This window comes from Sparus aurata, chromosome 22 (genome assembly GCF_900880675.1).
Source record: "Sparus aurata chromosome 22, fSpaAur1.1, whole genome shotgun sequence".
Lineage (NCBI taxonomy): Eukaryota > Metazoa > Chordata > Actinopteri > Spariformes > Sparidae > Sparus > Sparus aurata.
This window is the reverse complement of record NC_044208.1, coordinates 7,871,643-7,893,429: the sequence shown is the minus strand read 5'-3', so window position 1 is coordinate 7,893,429 and position 21,787 is coordinate 7,871,643. Positions and strand designations below refer to the sequence as shown.

At 39.7% G+C, this 21,787-nt stretch overlaps 3 protein-coding genes across 4 annotated transcripts; 2 read left to right on the top strand and 1 right to left on the bottom strand.

Moving 5' to 3' along the window:
- Window positions 1–103: 103 nt before the first annotated feature.
- Window positions 104–10,166, top strand: cebpz (CCAAT enhancer binding protein zeta). 2 transcript variants are annotated; one of them, XM_030405491.1, is made up of 17 exons: window positions 104–344; window positions 1,078–2,585; window positions 2,900–3,131; window positions 3,378–3,546; window positions 3,985–4,073; window positions 4,451–4,504; window positions 4,646–4,748; window positions 5,131–5,181; window positions 5,341–5,407; window positions 5,879–5,985; window positions 6,359–6,419; window positions 6,521–6,715; window positions 6,966–7,003; window positions 7,307–7,405; window positions 7,577–7,638; window positions 7,976–8,057; window positions 9,537–10,166. In XM_030405491.1, exons 1-17 carry the CDS (start codon window positions 147–149, stop codon window positions 9,707–9,709), a joined length of 3,288 nt encoding a protein of 1,095 aa, XP_030261351.1. In that variant the 5' UTR covers window positions 104–146; the 3' UTR covers window positions 9,710–10,166. The 2 variants fall into 2 exon arrangements, with proteins under 2 accessions (XP_030261351.1, XP_030261349.1); XM_030405489.1 differs by having other exon boundaries at window positions 6,521–6,720; window positions 6,968–7,003.
- LOC115574175 (protein CEBPZOS) lies at window positions 8,335–12,310 on the bottom strand. The gene is made up of 4 exons (XM_030405493.1): window positions 12,150–12,310; window positions 10,768–10,885; window positions 10,615–10,659; window positions 8,335–9,823 (listed from the first exon to the last, which is right to left on the bottom strand). The coding sequence occupies exons 2-4, from the start codon at window positions 10,883–10,885 to the stop codon at window positions 9,741–9,743; spliced, it is 246 nt and encodes an 81-aa protein (XP_030261353.1). The 5' UTR covers window positions 12,150–12,310; the 3' UTR covers window positions 8,335–9,740.
- Window positions 12,311–16,929: 4,619 nt separating this feature from the next.
- Window positions 16,930–20,422, top strand: LOC115573738 (hepatocyte nuclear factor 3-beta-like). Its single transcript, XM_030404656.1, has 2 exons — window positions 16,930–17,179; window positions 19,138–20,422. Exons 1-2 carry the CDS (start codon window positions 17,105–17,107, stop codon window positions 20,269–20,271), a joined length of 1,209 nt encoding a protein of 402 aa, XP_030260516.1. The 5' UTR covers window positions 16,930–17,104; the 3' UTR covers window positions 20,272–20,422.
- The last annotated feature ends 1,365 nt before the right edge of the window (window positions 20,423–21,787 follow it).

Here is a 21,787-nt window from a genome sequence, read left to right as displayed (position 1 = left end):
TTAAAACTATCTGAAATAAATTTTCATGTTGGTTTTTTTATTTAAGCCTACGTTTGATTATTATTTTTTGTTTTTTGAAGTCCGGAAGCGCCGTCGTGACGTCGCCTTCCACATCCGGGTCACGTCTTCCTCATGCTGCAGCAAGCATGGCAGCGAAAAACAAGCACCGTAAGAAATCCAAAGCGACCACAAAAGTGACATTTCAGCCCGAAGACAACGACATGGAGGCTGAAAACGGCGGCGGGGAGGGAGATGAAGATGGGGCAGCAGTTGGAGGTGAAGACAGGATGGAGAAAGAGGAAGAGTTCAACCTGGAGGAGGTTTTACGGCTGGGAGGAACACAGGTGAGTTTAGCAGATACAACCTCACTACAGGCACAGCTTCAGTTAATAAACGTGGAGGTGTTCGAGGTTTAACGAACGTAAACCCACGGAGACATATTTTTTAATGTGATATTTAGTTAAACTTCTATCAAACATGAGGTGACGTCAGTGTAAACTGCCAATGTTACTGTAACATCTTTCCAAAAGTTAAACTGGGTTGACTAACCCATGTACATATACATAACCATGGCTGCAAAGAAGGACTGTGTCCACTGACAAATCTTCCTGTAATCTAGTAAATTATATGAATATTTTAGTTTATTAAATGCTAGAAACTAGTGAAAGATTGCCCAGCACAAGTTCCCAGAGATAAAGGCAAATTTGTATTAATATACAACAGAGAACATCGTCATATGAAACACGTTAGAGGCTGGACCAAGAGGAGAACTAATCATTTCATCATTTCAGCTCTGACTGTAGCAAAAATGGAACAAGTGAAAAGACAAAAATCTGGAAATCCTGTGGGACTTGATAATCTGTGAGAACTTATTTAAGGGAAAACATTTCTAAAAGTACATTTTTAGTCCATAAAAGGTCACAAATTGACGATGTCCAAGGTGACATCTTGAAATGGCACGTTTTGTCCAACCAAATGTAAATGTAGTATATTAAACTGTTTGTTTGGCCCACCAAGAAATTTAAGGTAAATGTCTCATGTCTTGTGCAACCATTAATAAGTCATTACTCTCTGTAGGCTGACTATGTCATGCTAGCCGCTCTGGACGACTCCAATGAGATTGTGGACGGAGGGAAAAAAGGAGCGATAGACGACCTGGAGGAGGGCGAGCTGGAGAAATTCATCACCAAACTGGGCATCCGGTCGTTCAGTGGAGTACAGATTGTCGCAGATGAGCCTGAGGCCGACGCTGCAGATGCCGCCGGAAAGGAAAGTAAAATGGCCAAGGCCAAGACGGCTTCAGTGGAGGAACAAACTTCCAACTCTCAGCAGAAAGGCAACAACAAACAGGAAGTGGAGGACAAACAGAAGGCGAAGAAGATAAAAGACGCTCAGAAAAACGCTGTGAAAAAGGCAAAACAGAATGTGAATGTGTTTGAGTTCCAGCAGCGACAGGTGCTGCTGATCAAACCTGGAGGGAAGTGGTACGACCTGGAATACTCCTCCGAGGGCTCCACGTCCCCGCAGGATCCCTCACTGGTGGCCCAGTACAAGACGCTCGCCCAGCGACTGTTTGAGGCCGACGTGGCGCTCTACAAGAGCAAGAAGAACCTGCAGAAAGGAGCCAACTCCAACTGGATGAAGACCGTCGTTTCCTCCGGCGTGCTGGCTGACAGGATGGCGGCTATGACGGTTCTGATCCAGGACGCTCCTGTGCACACGCTGGAGCACATGGAGAACCTGGTGTCCATGGTGAAGAAGAAGGGCAGCCGGCGGATGGGTCTGATGGCTCTGGACACCCTGCGAGAGCTGCTGCTGTCTGACCTGCTTCCGGAGAACAGGAAGCTCCGCCCCTTCGCCCAGCACCCGTTCAACGAGCTGGAGGAGAAGGCCAGCGGCAACCGGGACGCCCGTGACCGCCGCCTCATCCTCTGGTACTTTGAGCACCAGCTGAAGCACCACACGGCCGAGTTCGTGGAGGCTCTGGACATGATGGCTCACGACACGGTGGCGGCCACCAAGGCGAAGGCGCTGGCCACCGCCCACGAGATGCTGTGCAACCGGCCGGAGCAGGAGAGGGCGCTGCTCATCCAGGTGGTCAACAAGCTGGGAGACCCCGAGTACAAGACAGCGGCCAAGGCGTCGTACCTGCTGGAGACGCTGCTGCACAAGCACCCCAACATGAAGGTGGTGGTGTGCTGCGAGGTGGAGCGGCTCATGTTCCGCCCCAACGTCAGCCCGAAGGCGCAATACTACTCCGTCTGCTTCCTCAGCCAGGTGAAGCTGAGCCACGACGAGGCCGAGCTCGCCTCCAAACTCCTCGCCATCTACTTCACGTTCTTTCGCGCCTGCGTCAAGAAGAAGGACATTGAGTCGAAGATGCTGAGCGTGCTGCTGTCGGGCGTGAACAGGGCGTATCCCTACGCCGGCACCGGAGACGAGAAGGTGAAAGAGGAGCTGGACACGCTGTTCAAAGTAGTTCACCTGGTGAAGTTCAACACAGCTGTGCAGGCGCTCATGCTGCTGTTCCAGGTGATGGACTCTCAGCAGACCATCTCTGACAGATACTACGTGGCTCTGTACAGGTGAGAGCCCCCTCTGCACTGCATCAGACAGTCCCTTTACCAATCACTATAATCACTGCAGTTTTCCAGGTAATCCAATTCAGAACCACCTCTGTAAGTCACACTGAAATAAAAGTTCATCCTGATAGAGCTGTAGTGGATTCATTAATCGATTAAATTAATTGCCTAGTATTTCAATAACCGATTAATCACCTCAGGACTGGGGTGAAGAAGTCATAAAAATGAAAGGAGCTAAGAGCACAGAAAGAGTTTGGATCTATATTTAGAATGAAACAATGGATGAATATGTTATCTTCTCTTCTTCGTCTGTGCAGGAAGTTGCTGGACCCCGGGCTGTCGTCGTCCTGCAGACAGAGCATGTTCCTCAACCTGCTGTACAAATCTCTGAAGGCCGACATCGTGCTGCGGCGGGTCAAAGCCTTCGTGAAGCGGCTGCTGCACGTCAGCGCCGAACAGAACGCCAGCTTCGCCTGCGGAGCGCTCTTCCTCGTGTCGGAGGTGATGAAGGCCAAACCCGGCCTGAAGATGCTGCTGCAGGAGGGCGGGGTAAGAAGGCTGCAACAAGTCAGCATCATTTAGGACGATCATTCTCTTTCTCCCCGTATGCCCCAATGAATAGTTCTATACATTGGAATTCTTTACATTTACTAATTTTTTTAGGTAATCCTGGTAGAAGTGGGCTTTCGTAAATAAAATATACTATCAATGTCTGAAAATCTTTAAAATATTTTCTTAAATACTAGTTTTGTTCAAATTGTACAATAAATGTGTAATTTCCCTGTCGGTACTCAGGACGGGGAAGAGGAAGACTTCAAAGACCTCGCAGAGGAGGATGAGGAGGAAGATGAAGAGGAGCGCTTTGTGGACACAGACAAACTAGAGGAAGGAGCCGAGACACAGAGTGCAGTGACAGAGGAGGCAAAGCCCACTGCATCATGGGTACATCACAAGAACCTGGAAGGTCTGTGAGCTGCTCTGACACTTATCACTTATCATGTTGTGTGTTCAGTCGTAGTGATGGGAGTCAACAGATGTGGTGGGATAAACTGATTTTAGCATGATGACAGCTGTGTGTGTGTGTGTGTGTGTGTGTGTTTGTTTTTATACATAACATCACGATATATATTTTTACAAGAACCCAAAAATATTCTCAAGATTCTATCTCTGCTGTGTTTATACATTTTTTTATTACAGTTTTAGCAAATCTTGAAAATGTGAGCGAACTATCAGATTGTGTGTAATTACTGATGAGCACTTTCATATTTCATTTCAAGATTTGGAAACTTTAGATTCTGTAGAACAACATCAGTAAACATTAGTTTCATTAGTTCATTTTAAGGTAAAAGTTGTTGTTCTTTTTGACCATTAAATGTTGTTTTTACTTCCTGTTTACTTCCAGGGGGGAAGAGCATGCAGAGCTACGACCCGCTGCACAGAAACCCGTTATTCTGCGGCGCCGACCACACCACTTTATGGGAGCTACAGATGGTGAGAACAGACAAACGTTACAAAGTTTTTTTTTTTTTTAAAACTGTAAAAATAACAACAAAATGTTTAAAATGTAAGACATTGGATATTATACAATTTAAAACCTTTTATATGAAAGAGATTGTACTTTTCTACTCATTATATCAGAGGCATTAAATGACTGTAGTGTTTATCGCAGTTATTTGTGGGACAATCCATTGTTCAACAAAAAGTTGATTTTAGGTAACATTCACAAGAATAGAAAAAACAAATAACGTTTTCATAAATAATTTTTCTGAGTTAAATCCTCCATTATGAACCTCTTCATAAAAGTTTCTGAATACATCTAAACAGCTTTTTTAAAATTTTGAATGTTTCTTGTGTTTCTGCGCCTGCAGCTCGCCGTGCACTTCCATCCGTCAGTGTCGCTGTTTGCAAAAACCATCCTGCAGGTAAAACGCGTTTTAATCCTGTGGAGTTGGTTTGAAACTCGTCCTCTGCCTTCTTCTTCTGTGGTGGTCTAAATGCGCTGTTTATTTTCTCTGTAAAACATGTTGTTTGCTCATCACAAGTCTTATTTGTTGTTTCCACAGGGAGGGTCGATCCAGTACTCGGGTGACCCTCTGCAGGACTTCACCCTCATCAGATTTTTGGACCGATTCGTCTTCAGAAACCCCAAACAGCTGACGGGAAAACGTAAGAAATACTGCCTTTATTTTATTCCATGATTCCTGCTGAATCTGTGTTAACATACAACATATTCTAGGACACATTAAAAGAGAAGAAGACTGTGATTTTATATATTCTGGAATCTACAACTACAGTCATAATAATAATAATAATACATTTTATTTACAAAGCGCCTTTCAGGACACTCAAGGACACTTTACAGAGGGACATCAGAAAAAAACAATGGATAAAAAAAAAAAATCAATTTAAAACATTCAATAAAACAACATTCAAACATCCAAATACAAAGAAAGAAAACCATACAATTAACAACATTTCAAAACATCAGAAGGCCGTAGAGTCATGAAAAAAGATAATGAATTTGTGCTTTGATGTTTGTATTTCTTAGAAAACACAGTTGCTGCAGCGATGAAGAAGTTACCTGCCAACGTTTTACCAGGTGAGTCCCAACAAAAAACATGCTTTTTTTCTTGTTTCAAAGGATTTATGCATCAAATATTTCATCATTAAGTGAAACATCTCCAACATCTCTAGGTTGTTTTGTTTTTAAAATGTGAGTTTCTCATCAGTGACATGAACTTCTTTCTGTCTCTGTCAGTGAACGGTGAGGAGTTTCTGTCTAAAGAAGAAAGTCAGGTCCCCGTGGATCAAATCTTCTTCCATCGGTGAGTCTGAAACCTTTCCGTAGAGACATTATTATCATTATTAACCTAATTACGTTTTTATTGCTAAATGTATTTTTTTGTCTTCACACACACTGAACAAAACTAGTTTTTGTGTTTGGTGAGAGTTTTGAGACAAGAAGAGAAGTCTCTGTGACCACCTGCACTATGTTAACAACAATAATAATAATAATAATAATAATAATAATAATAATAATAATAATTTATTTATATATTTATTTATAAGTTACAAAGCATGTTATATACAATACAAAAAAAGACAATAAGGAACACTTAGTATAATTTTATTGTCAAGTAAATGAATAAATGGAAAAATGACAAAACAAACAGTAAAATCAGGCAAACAAACAATAATTCTGGTTTAGAGATTTTTTTCGTCGCGTCGTTCTGTCACAGATTCACATATTTTGGACCAAACCTGTCTCAAGTTTGTGATTTTCATTCCCTTGACAGTTTCTTCAAGAAACGGCAGCAGGAGAAGCAGCTCAAGCGGCCGCGACCAGACGGCGACAACGAGAGCGTTGAGGACGTGGACGATGACGAGTTTGAGAAATTACTGGGTGAGTTGAGACACTCGGTGCAGTCAGAGCAGGTTCGTGTAAAGGCCTGCAGAGGGCGCCAGCAATGTGCTTCATGTCAGCTGGTTCTAGTTAATGTAGTTCGGTTTGCTTCTTCAGTTAGTATCAGTCAGTCTGTCAGTATCATGTTGGTGATGGAATTCTAACAGTTGAAGTGATGATTCTTTAAATTTTATATCCTGAAAATAATTTAATTACTTACTACTCATTTATTACTCAAGATGAATTCTATGAATGAATGAATAATGTGTTTTTCTTCTTGTGGTTTCTGTTTTAATCTCTAAAGTTAATTATTTTAATAATGTACGTACAAATCTTTTGTGACAACTTGTTCTTTTGTCCTTGTTTTGAACAGATAGCTGTGAAGGAGACTCGTACTTCACTGAGATGGCAGACGATAATCTGGACTTTGCAGGGTGAGCAGATCACCTCTCAGCTTTATTTGTGTTTCGTTGACTGATTAATTTCAGCAACATCGTGACTCAATGGCTGCCACTTTTCCTCCACGTCTCCTCAGTTCTGTAAAGGAGAAAAAAGGAAAGAAAGCTGCAGAGGACTCGGAGTCAGACATGGACGACTCGGACATGGACGACCTGGACGACGAGGAGGTGTCTCTGGGCAGCATGGACGAGGAAGACTTTGGAGACGAGCTGGAAGATGATGGAGGGATGTTCATTGATCCTGATGGAGGCGATGATGAGGAGGATGATGATGAAGGTAAGGAACATCAATGTGTCACTTTGGTTCCTGTATTTCTGTTGTTTTGAGATTGTATCTATGTTGATACTCTCGTGTTATTAAGATCAGTATCTCATACATGCTCAGTGTGAGTGTTAAGTGATCTTGGCTGTTTAACTGTTTGAACCTGTGATCTCAGTTAGAAGATGTTTGTTTGACCTGAACTCTAAATTAAATATCTCCCTTTTTTGTTAATTAATTGATAAATTTTTTGGTCTTCTTTCAGTTCCAGAGCTGGAGGACGACGACGACGACGAAGATGGTGAGTAAAAGTTCACCTACAAAATGTGACACAATCAGTTGCAGTCACAAAAGGAGCCTTTTAATTAATTAAAAGAAACAATTCTTTCATTTAGTTCTTTAACTTTGCTGCTGCTGTTTTATTTTATTTCAAAATTGACTAAAGAATGACAGTAAAAAAAAAAAAAAAGGAGCTATTCCTGTCAATCGATTTTAAAACATAACTTTACTGAATATATCAGCTCATGTGTACTTCAACAGATTTTTTTTACGAATGAAACTTTCCTGCTTAAAATAATGAAATAAAACATGATTCTCTGTGCAGGTTCAGACGATGAGATGGACGCTCCAGACATAACTCCTCTCCCCAAGAAAGGAAAGAAGCGGAAATCCTCAGAGGAGCTCGACTTCTCTGGATTTATAGGTCAGTCTTACAAGTTATTAATAATTTATCTGACCCTCATAGAATTAAATTATCTTTAGTCTGACTGCTCCCAGGCTTTGTGAGTAATGTAAAATGACGAAGCTCCAGCTGCTGCGTTAGTTTTATCGCAGGTTTTAAAGTCGATGTGTTGATCACTGCCCCGTCTCACAGGATCCAAACAGGGGAAGAAGAAAGGAAAGAAAGATGTGGCCATGTTTGCTTCAGCTGAAGAGGTGAGACGATGAGAAGACAACTTTTTTCTGGTCTTACTAAAATAGTTCAGTGGTTCAACTATGAATGTACCCCGAGTCTCTGCACCAGTCTTGTGGAAAAATGAACTTTTATTTTCCATTTCTGCCATTAACTATTCACTGAGTATTGATTATTCATGAAAAATGTCAATCACAGATTCCAATGTTGTCCATTCATTACTACAACTCTATAGCACTTTTCTGAAAACAGTTGAAAATAGTTTAAGTTCATCAGCTAATTGTTTCATATTTCATTGTGTTGATGCAGATTTTCTAGTTGACGTTTGATATTTGTTTTAAATATTGTTGTTGTTTTCAGTTTGGTTCCCTGCTGGATGAAAACGCCGGCTCCAAGTTTGATAACCTGGGACTGAACGCCATGGCCAACAAGGACAAAGCAGGTAGGAAACACCTGGGTGAACCAGTCACATACAGAGAAATGGGAAAAGACGCGATAGGCAGAGAAACAGAATTAAAAGTGTATAAAACAGCACCGTTCATAGCATTTTTATATTAAAAGTTCTACATAAATAGAATCAGTTCATTTTGTGGAAGTTTAAAAAAAAAAGTAGAATCAAAAGATGTGTCTACAACAACGCTGGTTTATGTTTGTAGAAATGTCTCCAGTAGAAGTCTGGAAGCTCTGGGTGTCATGTTAGAAGTAAAAGACGAGATGAATCCAAGTCAACACAAAGTTTTTTTTTATTCAGTTTGCTGGATACCAGCCAGGTTTAAAATTCTCCATGGAGAGAAAATCTGTCAGATTTATAGCAACTCTACTCCTCCCTGCTCCACTGTTCTTATGTCCAACTCACTGAAAATCAAAAAATTCATGTATGAAACAACTTGAAGATGTTGTTTTTTAAATTTGGCCCTTTGAGCTCATTTACTACATATATCCATTAAAATAGTTGTTGCTGAATGTTTACAGTCGTCAAACTAATAACTGGAAGAAGTCATGATTTACCAGAAGAAAACATCTGTCATTTAGTCAATAAGTTACAATACTCCATCATTGTTTATAATGTTTTTAAATTAGCCAATTCTTTGTAAATCTTTACTGGCTGTAATGTCACATTCAGTGGGTTTATTTAACCATTAGATATTGACACTGTGTTGACTTTGAGTTTTCTGTCTGATACTTATTGAGCCTGTTTATCATTGGGTTCTGGAAATTTGCAAGTAGCAGCTTGAAATGGCTTTGTTTGTTGTATATAGGTGATGTCAAAGTGGGTTTTTCAGCTCTGAAGCTACATTTATCTATGGCACTCAATTTTGTATGCACGACCAAATAACATATAAACATACTAACTACATTAATACTACACAGAACCAAAAAAATTGTGAAAACCGGCAGAGATATGAATTTTAAAAATTGACAGCCCGTCATTAATTTGTTTACTGTAACCGTTCAGCAACAACTATTTGAATGAATACACGTTGCCATGTTTCCTAAAGGTCTCTTGGATGTTCAGGACAAATTTCAACCCAATCTAGTGACAAATAAGTGATTGGTGAGGTTCAGAATTCACATACAAGGAATCACTAAATGCTGAAATTAAGCTCAATTCAAAACTTAAAAAGTATTTTGAGTCTATCTGTAGGTTCTTGCAATGTGCTATTAATGTAATAGCATTTATAAAGTAGTAATACAAATAATTAAAATGATAGTTTTAAAAACTTTCTTTTTGAAAATCCTTGACATGAACTAACTGAATTGGCACAGAATGAGTTTGTTTTCTTAAAAGACCAAAACCAACTTGCAAGTGTGACATCTTCTTCTTCTGTCCCTCAGAGCTCTACTGTTAAATAGTCCTGAAACTATAACATTTGTCTTTTCATAGGATTTGTTGACAATAAGTAATTGTTTGTCCATGCAGGTCTGAAGCAGCTGAAGTGGGAGGCCCAGCGTGACGACTGGATGCAAGACCGCGATGTCAAGACGCTGCGCAAGAAGAAGACAATGTTCAAGAAGAAGAAGACGTTCGGCCGAGCAGGGGCGGGAGGAGGAGGAGGAGGGAAGACCTTCGGGAACAAGAAGAGGAAGAAGTAGACCATCGGTGAGCTTCTACTGACTGACAGCTTCAGTCCTGTTTGGCAGACCAGGCTTGGTGGTCCCCCTCTCGGATGCCGTAGACCCCCGCCCACTCGTTGGACTGGTAGTAAACTGGGAGGAAACACAGCAGGAACTGGTTTACAGATCAAGTCAGCTGATGGAAGAGACACAAACAGTTTCTGTAGTTAACGGGACAAAATACGATCTGAAGAAGAGCCGGGTTCGTTTGTTTTTTGTAAAATTAAAGACGTTTCATGTTTCTGTCAGTACAATTTAATAACATTACAGATTTTTCTTTTTCTATTTTAACTCTGTACAGAGTTCATATTCATACTGCTACTGTGTTATATGAAAACAAACAGAAATTAAAGTTATTGATATTTTCTGATGCAGTTTGTTTAATTATGTAGACTGCAGACAAACAGTTGTGATTAATTAAACACGTTCAACGTTTTTTGACTTGTCTCACTGTGATACATTTGTATAACGAACATCTTTGTGCTTTAACTATACACACAAAGAATTCAGTTTACCATCATAGTAGAGGAAATAAACCAGAATATATTCACATTTAAGAAGCTGAAGAAGTTGGACGCATCTTGAGTTCATTACAGAAGGTCGTGGATTACAATCAGATCCTTTTTAAATAACACTGACCTCTGTATTCACTCACAACAGAGCTGCTACACAAAATAAATATGGCTCTTTTTCTAAGCAGATTTAGTGACTAAATCTGGTTTATTGACTGATGAGAAATTAATAATTTACTAGTTTTGAGGCTCATGAAAGTTGCTAACAGTAAATTGTAGTAAATCAAATGTCAAACATCACCAACAGCTTGCAACCCTACATTTAGTCAAAAACAAATCCACAGTGGAGGATAAATATCTTGATCTGCTCACCTTCTAACACTGATGGGAGCCTCCTGTTCATGGTGTTCCTGAAGTCTGCAGGTGGAGGAAATTAAACATGAACTTTTTAGAGGATATAAAGTCACTCCGCACAGGTTGAGGTGTTCAGTTTGTGTGTGACAATAGTTTTTGTCAGTGTTTTACCTCGACTGTTGTTCATCATGTGAAAAAGACCGTAGGCCCCGAAGACTCCCACCAGCTCCAGAACGATCACTCCCTTCATCAGCTTCTTGGCCAGAGGCGCCAGAGGTTTGGGAGGCATCTGAGGACAGATCAACACACAAACACAAAACTTCATCCCCACCAACAAAAACAGTCCTATTTGTTTCACTGAATACATCACACTGAAATACATCAATGACTACGAGGCATTGCAATTTAAGTCGAACTGAGCCCTGCAGATTATTCGAAACTTTGAGTCTTTTGATGTCTTTATCCACTTGCGAAGAGTCAGATAGTAAAATCGGTGCACAATTTTAAAAAGATTCCAAAAAGATCCCATAAATATATATATATATATATATATATATATATATTTTAATGGGGCTCAAATTAGTGGATTAATTGATTAGTCAATTAACAGAAGTTTAAAGGTATTTTAAGGATCACCTTTTGTTTATCACTTTTGAAGATGAATTGTTCTTAGCAGTCACTTGTCCCAGCTGCTTTCTTCCGTTTGGTTTTATATTACTGAATATATTTGAGTTTTTTACCCGTTGGTCAGCCATGTCAAGATATCATCTTGACTTAAAATAAGCTGTGTTTTCTCTATCTTCTCACATTTGATCACAATTAACTAATTCATTGAGGAAAAACTTCTTATTACCGAATTTAACTGTGGAGATTTCCATTACGTTCTATTGACTTCCAGTTTCAACAGAATTTAACAGAAATTAAGTTCTACTACAATAACTTATAATGTGCAAGCCTTCAACATTACTTGATGTATTTTGTTGCTGATGTGATTTTTGCTTTAAGATTTTTTCATTGTGATTCTCTGCATGTCACAGCCTCCCACGTAGACACAGTCTGTCTCACTGATACAATGTGTGGTCCTTAAATGTTTCAACCTTGATTTAACCTAAGTAAAACAACTTGAAACTTAAAAGTTAAATTAAGTAAATTTAAGTACTTTACAAGTCATAAAACTATGACTATTGTCATTAAAAGTACTGAAGCTCCCGATAAACTACTAAAAGGAACATTATTCAACGGTCGTCCTAATAATTTATTCATCAAATACATTTTCATGCATTCAGAGCAACAATGATTTCTAATGACAGTCACGTCAACCACGAGGTAACTTGAAAAACAATGAATTAACACAACGTTTATCTATTTCCCATCATAAAGACCCCTGCTGAAAAAAAACAGCATAGACTCTGTGCTGCTCTATGCTGTTTTTTTCAGCAGGGACATGATGAACATGAGCTACAGGCTCGTGGCTAATTTGTTAGCAAACATTTTAAACCTTCCTGAGTCAACAGTGACCCTCACGGCCTCTTCAGTCTCTAAAATAAACTTACCTTCAGATTCGTGGTAAAGAAATCAACTCAAACAGTCTGATGAATAAATTTAAACGCTAGAAGTTGTTAAATAACGCCAAATATCCCCCTCTGCCCTTGTGTAGTACCATCTGTGATATACAAGCACAGCTATCAGACGCTACTTCCGGAGTACGGAAGCTCGGTTGGTACAAAGAAATCGACAAAAGTAGCGTGTTGTGCGCGTTCTTATAGTCATACAGGCGATCTATGCTGTTGTTAAAAAACGTGTTATAGCCTCTTCACACTATTGCTACGACTGCTACTGCTATTATAATAATAATAATAATAATAATAATAATAATAATAATAATAATAATAATAGTAATACAAATTACGAATTATTCATTTATTTACTTTTTCTTTTTATCAGTCGTTCCATGTAATAAAGTCTTATTTTCATTTTAATGACCAATAAACCACTCCTGGCTCCTTACTATTACAACTGAAAAATGTTTTACTTTTACTTTTACTTGACAGAAAAAGAACATTTACTTAGCAAAGCTGAAATAGTGTGGACAGGAAAGACAACACAAACAAAACGATGTAAAACGAAAATGTTAGATGGTTAACAGTTATTGAAGGGAATCCGAATGAAAAACGAACGAATGTGTTGGTTCTAATTACTTTGCTGAAACGATGCTATTTATTGGGTTATTACATGCCCAGGTAACAGGGCTGTACCATTAGATGAATTAAAAAAAAAAATTACAATATAAAGTTGAACAGCTTTTTTCACTACACTTCAAACAATTAAAGATAAAGTATGTGTATTCATAGCTAACATCAATTATAACAATATAAACAACACAAATTAATAGACACAGAAAAAAGAATAAAAGGCATATTCTTGTCTCAGTGCTTTGCTTTCGACATAGTGATTTGGGACCTTTCTGTTTTTTAAAACATCCTAAAGAAACGACAGACGTCTCCCCATGTCATTTTCAAACAGGTGCATTAACTCACACCTGCAAAAAGATCACATCCCTGCACATCCACCCTTGTCTTGTTTTCACACTGCGTTGAGATTCCGTTCGGCTGTAGTTTCAGCAGCTCACCAGCAGGTGTCAGCGTGGGCACAATGTACCGCAGCCCTCAGAGGTTTCAGATGAAAGTAAGAGGAAAGTTCATTTAAACTTGAAAACTTTTCTTGCAATAACTGGAAGAAAAGATGCAGATTCACCTGAGCAAAGTCTGCAGGTTAATGAACACACTGAGGGCAGTTGTTGTTCAGTGCAAATCACGCACAGGAAGCCAAATCATGTCGTGAAAATAACTCATAAAACATGCAAAGAAAATACTAATTAACAAGCAGACCCCTCTGTTTTGGGGGTATTTTTCTGAGGGAAAGAAAAAAAATGTGGGTTTTTGTAAAATAATTTCCTTCCTGTAGAGTCAGTATTCTCTCAGGTGAGTGATCACCTGCTGCACCATGTGGAGAGTCTCACAGGTGCTGCTCTCTCAGGACTCTCAGCAGCTGCACATGCTAAACTATGATAATATTTGGTCGCCTGAGTCACAAACACATCAGTTTACTGCAGCAGGTTCAAGTTTGGCGGTGGGAGAGAAGAAAGGGAAATCTGCCTGATAACTTTAATGTTTCTGACACACGTCATTCATATAAAATATAACAACACTGTTGGTTTGTTGTCTTTTAGTTTTGAACAGCTACATTACCCATGAGCCTCAGCAGCCAAGAAAAAAAGGCAAGGTAAGCAAACAGAACCAGCTATGACCATTTTACATTTTACTCCATGTTTTTAATGGTACCCAAAATTCACACCTGAGAAAAAGTAAAGATATCGCATTAAATAGTACTTTGGTAGCAGTGACATTCACTCATACAAATTGTACTTGAGTACTTTTACTTAAAGTATCTGATGTTAAATGTAGTTAAGTATCAAGTAAAAGTAACTTGCACATATATGGACATGTCTGTATATACTGCATCCTTTGGGTGGACTGATTATCAGATCTGATATTGAGCATTTTTCTGATGTCAGATTCAGTGTTTTTAAAAATCTGATTGCTGATCAAATTCATTACTTTAAAAATGTGGCTCTGATGCGGCATGTAATCTGCAAAGTAACAAGTAGCTAAAGTTATCGAGTAAATATAGTTGCGTAAAAGTAAATCTTTGCCCACCGCAGATCATTTATCCCCACAGCCATCAGACTGTCTATAACTCCAGCACTGCCTGAACAATCACTTTCCACTCCACTTTTTCCTAATATCTTTCTATTTATTTTCTATTTAACTTAATGCGTATATGTCCGATTCTTTTCCTGTACTTGTTGCATCTTGAGCTGTTGTAGTGAATTTCCCCATTGTGGGATAAATAAAGCCCACATCTAATTTAATCTAATCTAAATGTAGTGAATCAGCAGAAAATGGAAATACTTAAGTTGTTATTTTGGTGCAACAATAATCAAGTCGATTCATCGATTATGTCACCCTTTTTCAAGCAAAAATGCCAACAAAATGAATGATTTCAGGTTCTGAGTCTGCAGATCATAATGAGGATTGGTCAGTGTTCTCTGGAGTTTGAACAACTAATCTAGATAATCACCACCGTTAATTAAATGTCTCATGTTGCCTTCAACTGCAGCAGATTCATCAACATCAACAAAGTTTTGTGTGTTTGTCATCTGATAACATTTTTAGGTGTGATCGACATCACGGAGAGAAGTGGAAAGTAACTGAATACATTTACTCAGTTACATCAAGATAACTATACTTTTACTTATGCATTTCCATTTTATGCAACTTTGTATTTCTGCTCCACTACAGAGGCAGAATTGTGACTATTTGCCTCTGAGGTGTAACGGTGAACAACAATTTACACCTAAGTACAGTACTCGAGTAAATGTACTTAGTTGCATCCACCACTGCTCAGGACCAGCACAGATGCTTGTGATTCAGTTATTAGAACAGACAGATAACTAGTAGAGGGTCCAGGTTTCCTCTCCTGCATCAGAACTACAGGAAAAGTTTGGATTTTGTGTATTTTTTAGAAAATTATGTAACATTTGTTGTGTTTATTGCTTATTTTAAAAGACAGAGTCTTAACTTTTGTCACTTCAGCAGATTTTCGCACCAGCAGATGACCTCAAACCGAAGAATTTCAGCCCCCTCTCTCCTGCCCGACAGTCTCAGTCTCTCACTGGACACAAAAGGTGAAAATATTTGGGATGTTTGACGTCCACACAGGGAGGACAGGTCTGTGTGTGCAGAGAGCATGGTGGTCCAACGTCTCTTGTGTCTTCACCTCGGCTGTGTGTACCGTCTGCCCGCTCGTCTTTTCAGATTCATCACCAGGTAAATACACTTGGTCCGACCGCAAACAGTAAAACCTGCAGAAGAAGAAGAGGAGGAGGAGGAGGAGGAGGAAGAAGATCCCAGACAGTCTCAGTCTAGAACAGAGCATTGTACAAAAGGAGGCCCAAACTGTGGGACGTTTTCATGAGTTTAAAATTATTTAAAACAACACAAAGATCAATTTCTACATCTATTGGAGTATAAAAGAGACAAGAAGGCACTGCAGCAGGAGGAGACATGGGAGGGTTTGAGAGTCATTTCTGGGAAAAGCAGTGAAGACAACAGTGGAGAGTTAAAGGAAAGTACATTCACCAAAAAAGTCAATCCACAAAATAACGGACAATAATCTTATTCATGCAATATGGTAAAAATAACAAAACACTCAAAAACAGCTTCTAAATGGACCCCTGGGTGCGATGGGTTTGAACGTTGAAGTTATAAAAGATACGATTTTTATGAAATCAAACCCTGTTCAACGTATTTACAGCCTGTGGTTAGTGAATAGTTTGGATCGTTAGTGACAGAAGAAGCACTCAGAGCTCTTACTTTGATAAAATAAGTGGTTCCACTGAGTAGTAATACTTAACACTGAGTTATAATCATAAATATAGGCTATTTAGTAGATGTATTACAATCATTCAAATGTAACTGCGTACATTTACTCAACTGTTGTACAGTTTTGAAGTGATTGTCCTTTACTTGACTATTTCCATTTTCCAGTGTAGTAAAAGTACCCTCAGGTCATACTCGAGCCAAAGTAAAGATATCATGTTGAAGTACTTTGGTGAAAGTGCTTGAGTGAAAGTATCTGATATCAACCATTGAAAAGTTCATGTAATTTGCACAGATATGTGGGTCAACCAGTTATCAGCCTGGCTGATGATCAATATCAGCGTTCAGTTTCTTTTTCAAATTAATTTTAAAATGTCTTGCTTTGGCTCTGATGCAGCATGTTGTCTGCAAAGTCACTAGGAACTAACCAAGGTTATCATATGAATGCTGTGGAGTGAAACATAGGCTATATTATTTGCCTCCAAAATGTAGCTGAATGGAGGAGTAAAGTACCAGAAGATGGAATTACTCAAACTTACAGCACTTGAGGATACATACATTTCCAAATCATACTTAACTTGAAATAGAGTACTTTTACAGTGTGACATGAGTACTTTTACTTAGTAATTTTCCCTGATCGTACTTAACTTCTCACAGTATGAGTACTTTTCATTTAATAAGCTACTTTAAGTAAGCTACATTTTCCTGATCATACCTAACTTGTAACAGAGTATTTTTAGTGTGATAAGAGTAACCGATACTTCCTCCTGCTCGTGCCGAGGTGTTGACTGAATATTTAAATCGCGAGCTCGAGGAGTGCCGAGGGAGCCATCTGATTGGACGCTGGCTCCGGCAGCAGCTCGAGCGCAGGTGCCAGCGGCTCAGTGAGCAGAGTCGGTCCCGGTCAGTCGGTCACAGCCGCCGCTCAGGTGTGAGTCAGTCCCGGGTCTAAGCAGCCAGGATCCAGCGGCCGGTACCTGCCGCCAGAGGAGGACAGGTGCGCTTCATGTGTGTTTTTCCCGCCTCGTGCGAAGCTGTTTGGATGAGTGCGTGTTGGAGCGTGCACGATGCTGAGCGCCGTTAAAATGGAGGGACACGAACATCCGGACTGGAGCGGGAGCGGCTACTACGGAGAGACCGAGGTCCGTGCACCCTACACCCGCAGAGATCTGACCCGATCACCGCCACATTAGTCCTGAGGAAATGTTAACTTACTGCCCGCAGGCGGAGAATGGATCTATCAGAAGAGGCAGATAAACAGCTGAACTTACATTATCATACACAACGCAGAGCAACATAGGCCCGTTTTATTTAACAAGCCTCCGCGTTTTAATCCAAAGCCACAGATAGACTTCACAGGACATTTTTAAGCTGTATTTTGCAGTTAAAAATAGGCTATACTTTTCGCACTATCTGTTATTGGTTTAGCTAATGTTTATAGATTTTTAAATTATTGTATTACCATTAACCTGTGCAACTTGAATTCCTGCAGTGCATTGAAATCAGTGATAATGGGAAAACCGAATTTTAGAGCAAAAAGCGTCGTAAATGTTTTAAAACGTCTAGAATCAACACCAACATGTTAATTTGACAATGAAAGTTGCAGGCAGTTTCAAAGAGTCTTTAATTGTTCTTGAGAATATTCTTCCAATTTCCAGTGCAGGCGGACATTTAATCATGTCACTGAGACTTTGTTTGCTCTTGAAACAACTGACTTCACCTTCTCCTTACTTTTTCTGTTTAAAAAAAAGGATTATTTGACTTTTGGTTACAGTCATATAGCCTAGTTATTGCCACACAATGACTCCTGTCATAAAACGTAGTGTAGCATCATTATGACGAGCAAAGACTGCAAATATTGAGAAAAGACAGGAAGAAAAGAGCATCAGAGCATCATAATCAATGTTGAGGAAAATCAGCATGTATATAGGCCTATTTCGTTATTATTAATATTAATTAGAATAAAAGACAAAAAGTATTAACCAAATAACAGTGTAATAACTCTTTCTATAGGCACATTTTTGGTCAGATTGCAGTATTTTAAATGCAATACTTTTATTTCTTTTCCTCTTTTTGTCCCCTGAGCAGTTAAACAGTATTTACTTTCATATCTATAAGGAGAAAGGTCGGTAATATCCTAATAATTTAAAGAAAGAGTCCTGGAAAGATAGGTTACCGGAAACGTTCTGAGTTTGTTAGAAATGCTCAATCTAAATAAAAACTGCTGAACATATGGTGGGGGCTACACAGTAATACTCACTCTACCTTATTGAATATATTACATGTTAAATCTCAAGTTGTATGTTAAGATCATTCATGGAGTTTACAATACACCAGTGAACAACAGGAGGTGTTGGAGGCACAAGGCAGCCTTAAATACTCAACTATATAGAACATGTATGACACTGTGATCACTATGATGATGCTGGTCCTTTGAGAATGGAAAAAAATGCACCAAAATAATTTAAAACCTAGTAAGTTTTTTTTTATTTGAGCAACATAATGTTTAAAGAGCCACATGAAAATGTAAGTCTGTTTTTGGGAGGCTGTATTACAATTAGGCCCTTAAGCTGGAGTTGAAAAAACAAATAATCTGTCAATCAACTGTTTTGATAACCTGATGATTTCAGTAATTTCTAAACTAATATATCAAACGTTTCCTCCTCACAGCGTCTCAGATGGAAGGATTTGATGCGTTTTATTTTCTTATGAGATCGTTAATGTGAATAGCTTTGTGTTTTGGACGAAACAATTGATCAAATAATCCGAAAAATAACCAGCAGATCCATAATGAAAATAATCAATAGGCTAAGCTACTTGCATCTATGTAAAATCTTATTTTTCAAGTTGATTAAAAAGGAAATTTCATTTAATTTTCCGGTCGTTGTTCTTGTTTGTAGCCTACTGTTGGTTTGTTTGATTTATTTATAGGCCTATAACTGTGATTTTAATTTAGGCTAATTATCTAATTAATTTCTCATCAATTATCCCTGTAAAACATAGTGTGTGTATATATAGCTACAGATAGCCTATGTAGGCTATAGCCTATAAACAATGGGCATTAGCAGTTGTGTGACCTCGTGTTGTTTCTGTGTTTCAGTGTTATTCTGCAGCAGGAAACATGACTTCCGGTCTCTCAATGAACTCTATGAACAGCTACATGAGCGCGCCTGGCATGACCAGCACCGGACACATGAACGCGCACTACGTGAACCCTGTGGGGGTCAACCACTCGGCGATGCCCGCCGGGGTGTCTCAGAGCCCGGGGGCCGGGATAACGGGCCTGGGCGCCGCGCTGCCGCCGAGCATGAGCTCCATTAGCCCGCCACCCTACGGCAGCATGCCGGTGATGAGCCCGGTGTACGGCCCGGCCTGCGGCGGCCTCCGAGCCAGGGAGCCCAAACCGTACCGGAGGAGCTACACGCACGCCAAGCCGCCGTACTCGTACATCTCCCTGATCACCATGGCCATCCAGCAGTCCGGTAGCAAGATGCTGACCCTGAACGAGATCTACCAGTGGATCATGGATCTGTTCCCGTTCTACCGGCAGAACCAGCAGCGCTGGCAGAACTCCATCCGACACTCGCTCTCCTTCAACGACTGCTTCATCAAGGTGCCCCGCTTACCGGACAAACCGGGGAAGGGCTCCTTCTGGGCCCTGCACCCGGACTCTGGGAACATGTTCGAGAACGGCTGCTACCTCCGGCGGCAGAAGCGCTTCAAGTGTGGGAAGCATCCCGGGGCAGGTGAGAAGGAGGCGGCGGGGAAGCCGGGCTCCGAGGGGGGCTCGGTGAGCACCAGCAGCGGCAGCGGGCCTGACTCCCCGCCCTCCTCCTCTCCTCCACCGGCCTCAGAGGTGAAGACGGCCGGGCTCGACCTCAAGCCCTCCAGCCCTGTGCGCGTGCCCTCTCCCCTCGCGCACGCGCACACGCAGCACCTGTTCACCCATCACCACCACCAGCACCACCCGCTGCTGCTGCACGAGGCCGCACACCTGAAGCCGGACCACTACCCCGCCCACCCCCACCCCCACCACTACTCCTTCAACCACCCGTTCTCCATCAACAACCTCATGTCCGAGCCGCAGCACCACAGACTGGAGCCGTACGGAGGCTACGGCTGCCCGGTGTCCGGGGCGCTGGTGGCGGCCAAAACCGGCCTGGACCCGGCGCACACCGACACCAGCTACTACCGCGGCGTGTACACCCACAGGCCCATCATGAACTCCACCTGAAAGGACTTTATAATGTAAAAAAACATTTATAAGAGGCTCTTAAAGTGTTTTTGTTGAAGGCCTGAAGGATTTAAAAATGTTTTTTCACGATTCTACATTTGTCATTTGTGTGTTTGTACATGTGCAACAGATAAAAGTCTTTATATGAAAACCTCTTTTTATGTTTTATTTATTTCTCTTGAGCCTTAACGCATGTGCTCTTTATCTAAAATAAGATATCTATTTGTTTGCATCAAACCAAAACCACATTAATAACACACACATGCAAATAAGTTATCAATAAAAACAGTGTTACTCAAAAATAATATTTCAGTAAAAGTGGAGATATCGTGTTAAATTATTACTTTAGTCACCCTGGTTGAGCAAAAGTCTTAAAGAAGGCTGTCGATATTAAATCTAGGCCTACTTAAAGGAGCACTATGTAGTTTTGGGAACTCCGAATTTTAATACTCACAATATTAATGAGGTAACAATACAAACGCGGAAATATTATTTTTTTTCTGCAAGTGATTTAACAAGCTGTTCTCAGAGGAAAATAAGGAGCTAGAACACTGTTTGAAGCTATAGACAGGTGGCAGGGTCCGCCACATATAAACAAAGTAAAACAGTATGAAATTGTGTTGTTCTTTAAGGTCAGTTTGTTAACACATGAAGAAAAATCAGTCAATGAAGGTCTTTATCTTCTGAATAATATTTCTTTCTTCAAAACAAGTGTCAAAACTTTCTGGCATTGAATCTATATTTTAGATTATAACCATTGTTAATAATGGTCAATTTATTGCCAATTAAAGTTTAGTCATAAGTTAATAAACAATGATGGTAACATTAAGGAAATTCAATCTTGAGCTGAGGGCAAACTGTGATTCAGTGACAGATAAAATGAAAACAAGACAAGAAACAAGAAAGATGAATAATACAGACTGTGTAGTTCATCTATAAACATTAACTCATGGTTCTAAACCTTTACAGTTTTTTCATAAATGGTTTATAATGAATTTCATTGTTTGGTAAAGGTAAAACATTAATCTTATCTATTATTATTATTAATTATATTATATATATTAAATGTATTTAAGTATCGAACATGCAAGTAAAAGTTAATTATACACACATCTACGTGTATGTATAGAAAGGCTCAAATGATTATTGGATCTGATTTTCAGTGATTTTCAGATTTTTGGAATCAGTGCTTTTTTAAAAATCTAAAATAAAAAAAGTTAATGTAACGAATGCTCTACTTTGGCTCTAATGCAGCATGTAATGTGCGAAGAACTAAAGTAATCAAATAAATGCAGTCTAGTAATAGTAAATGTACATTTCATCACTGCCATTTTCAGATTGACACTTCACTACATTTTGGAGGGAAATATTGTACTTTTATCTCCACTGCATGCATTTATAACTTTAGTTACTGGTTACTCTGCAGACTGCATTGGCGCCAGTGTAGTTCCTTTTTCCTTTTTCTTTTTGAAAATCAGAAATCAAATTTATAACCACTGATTCCCACAATCAGAAA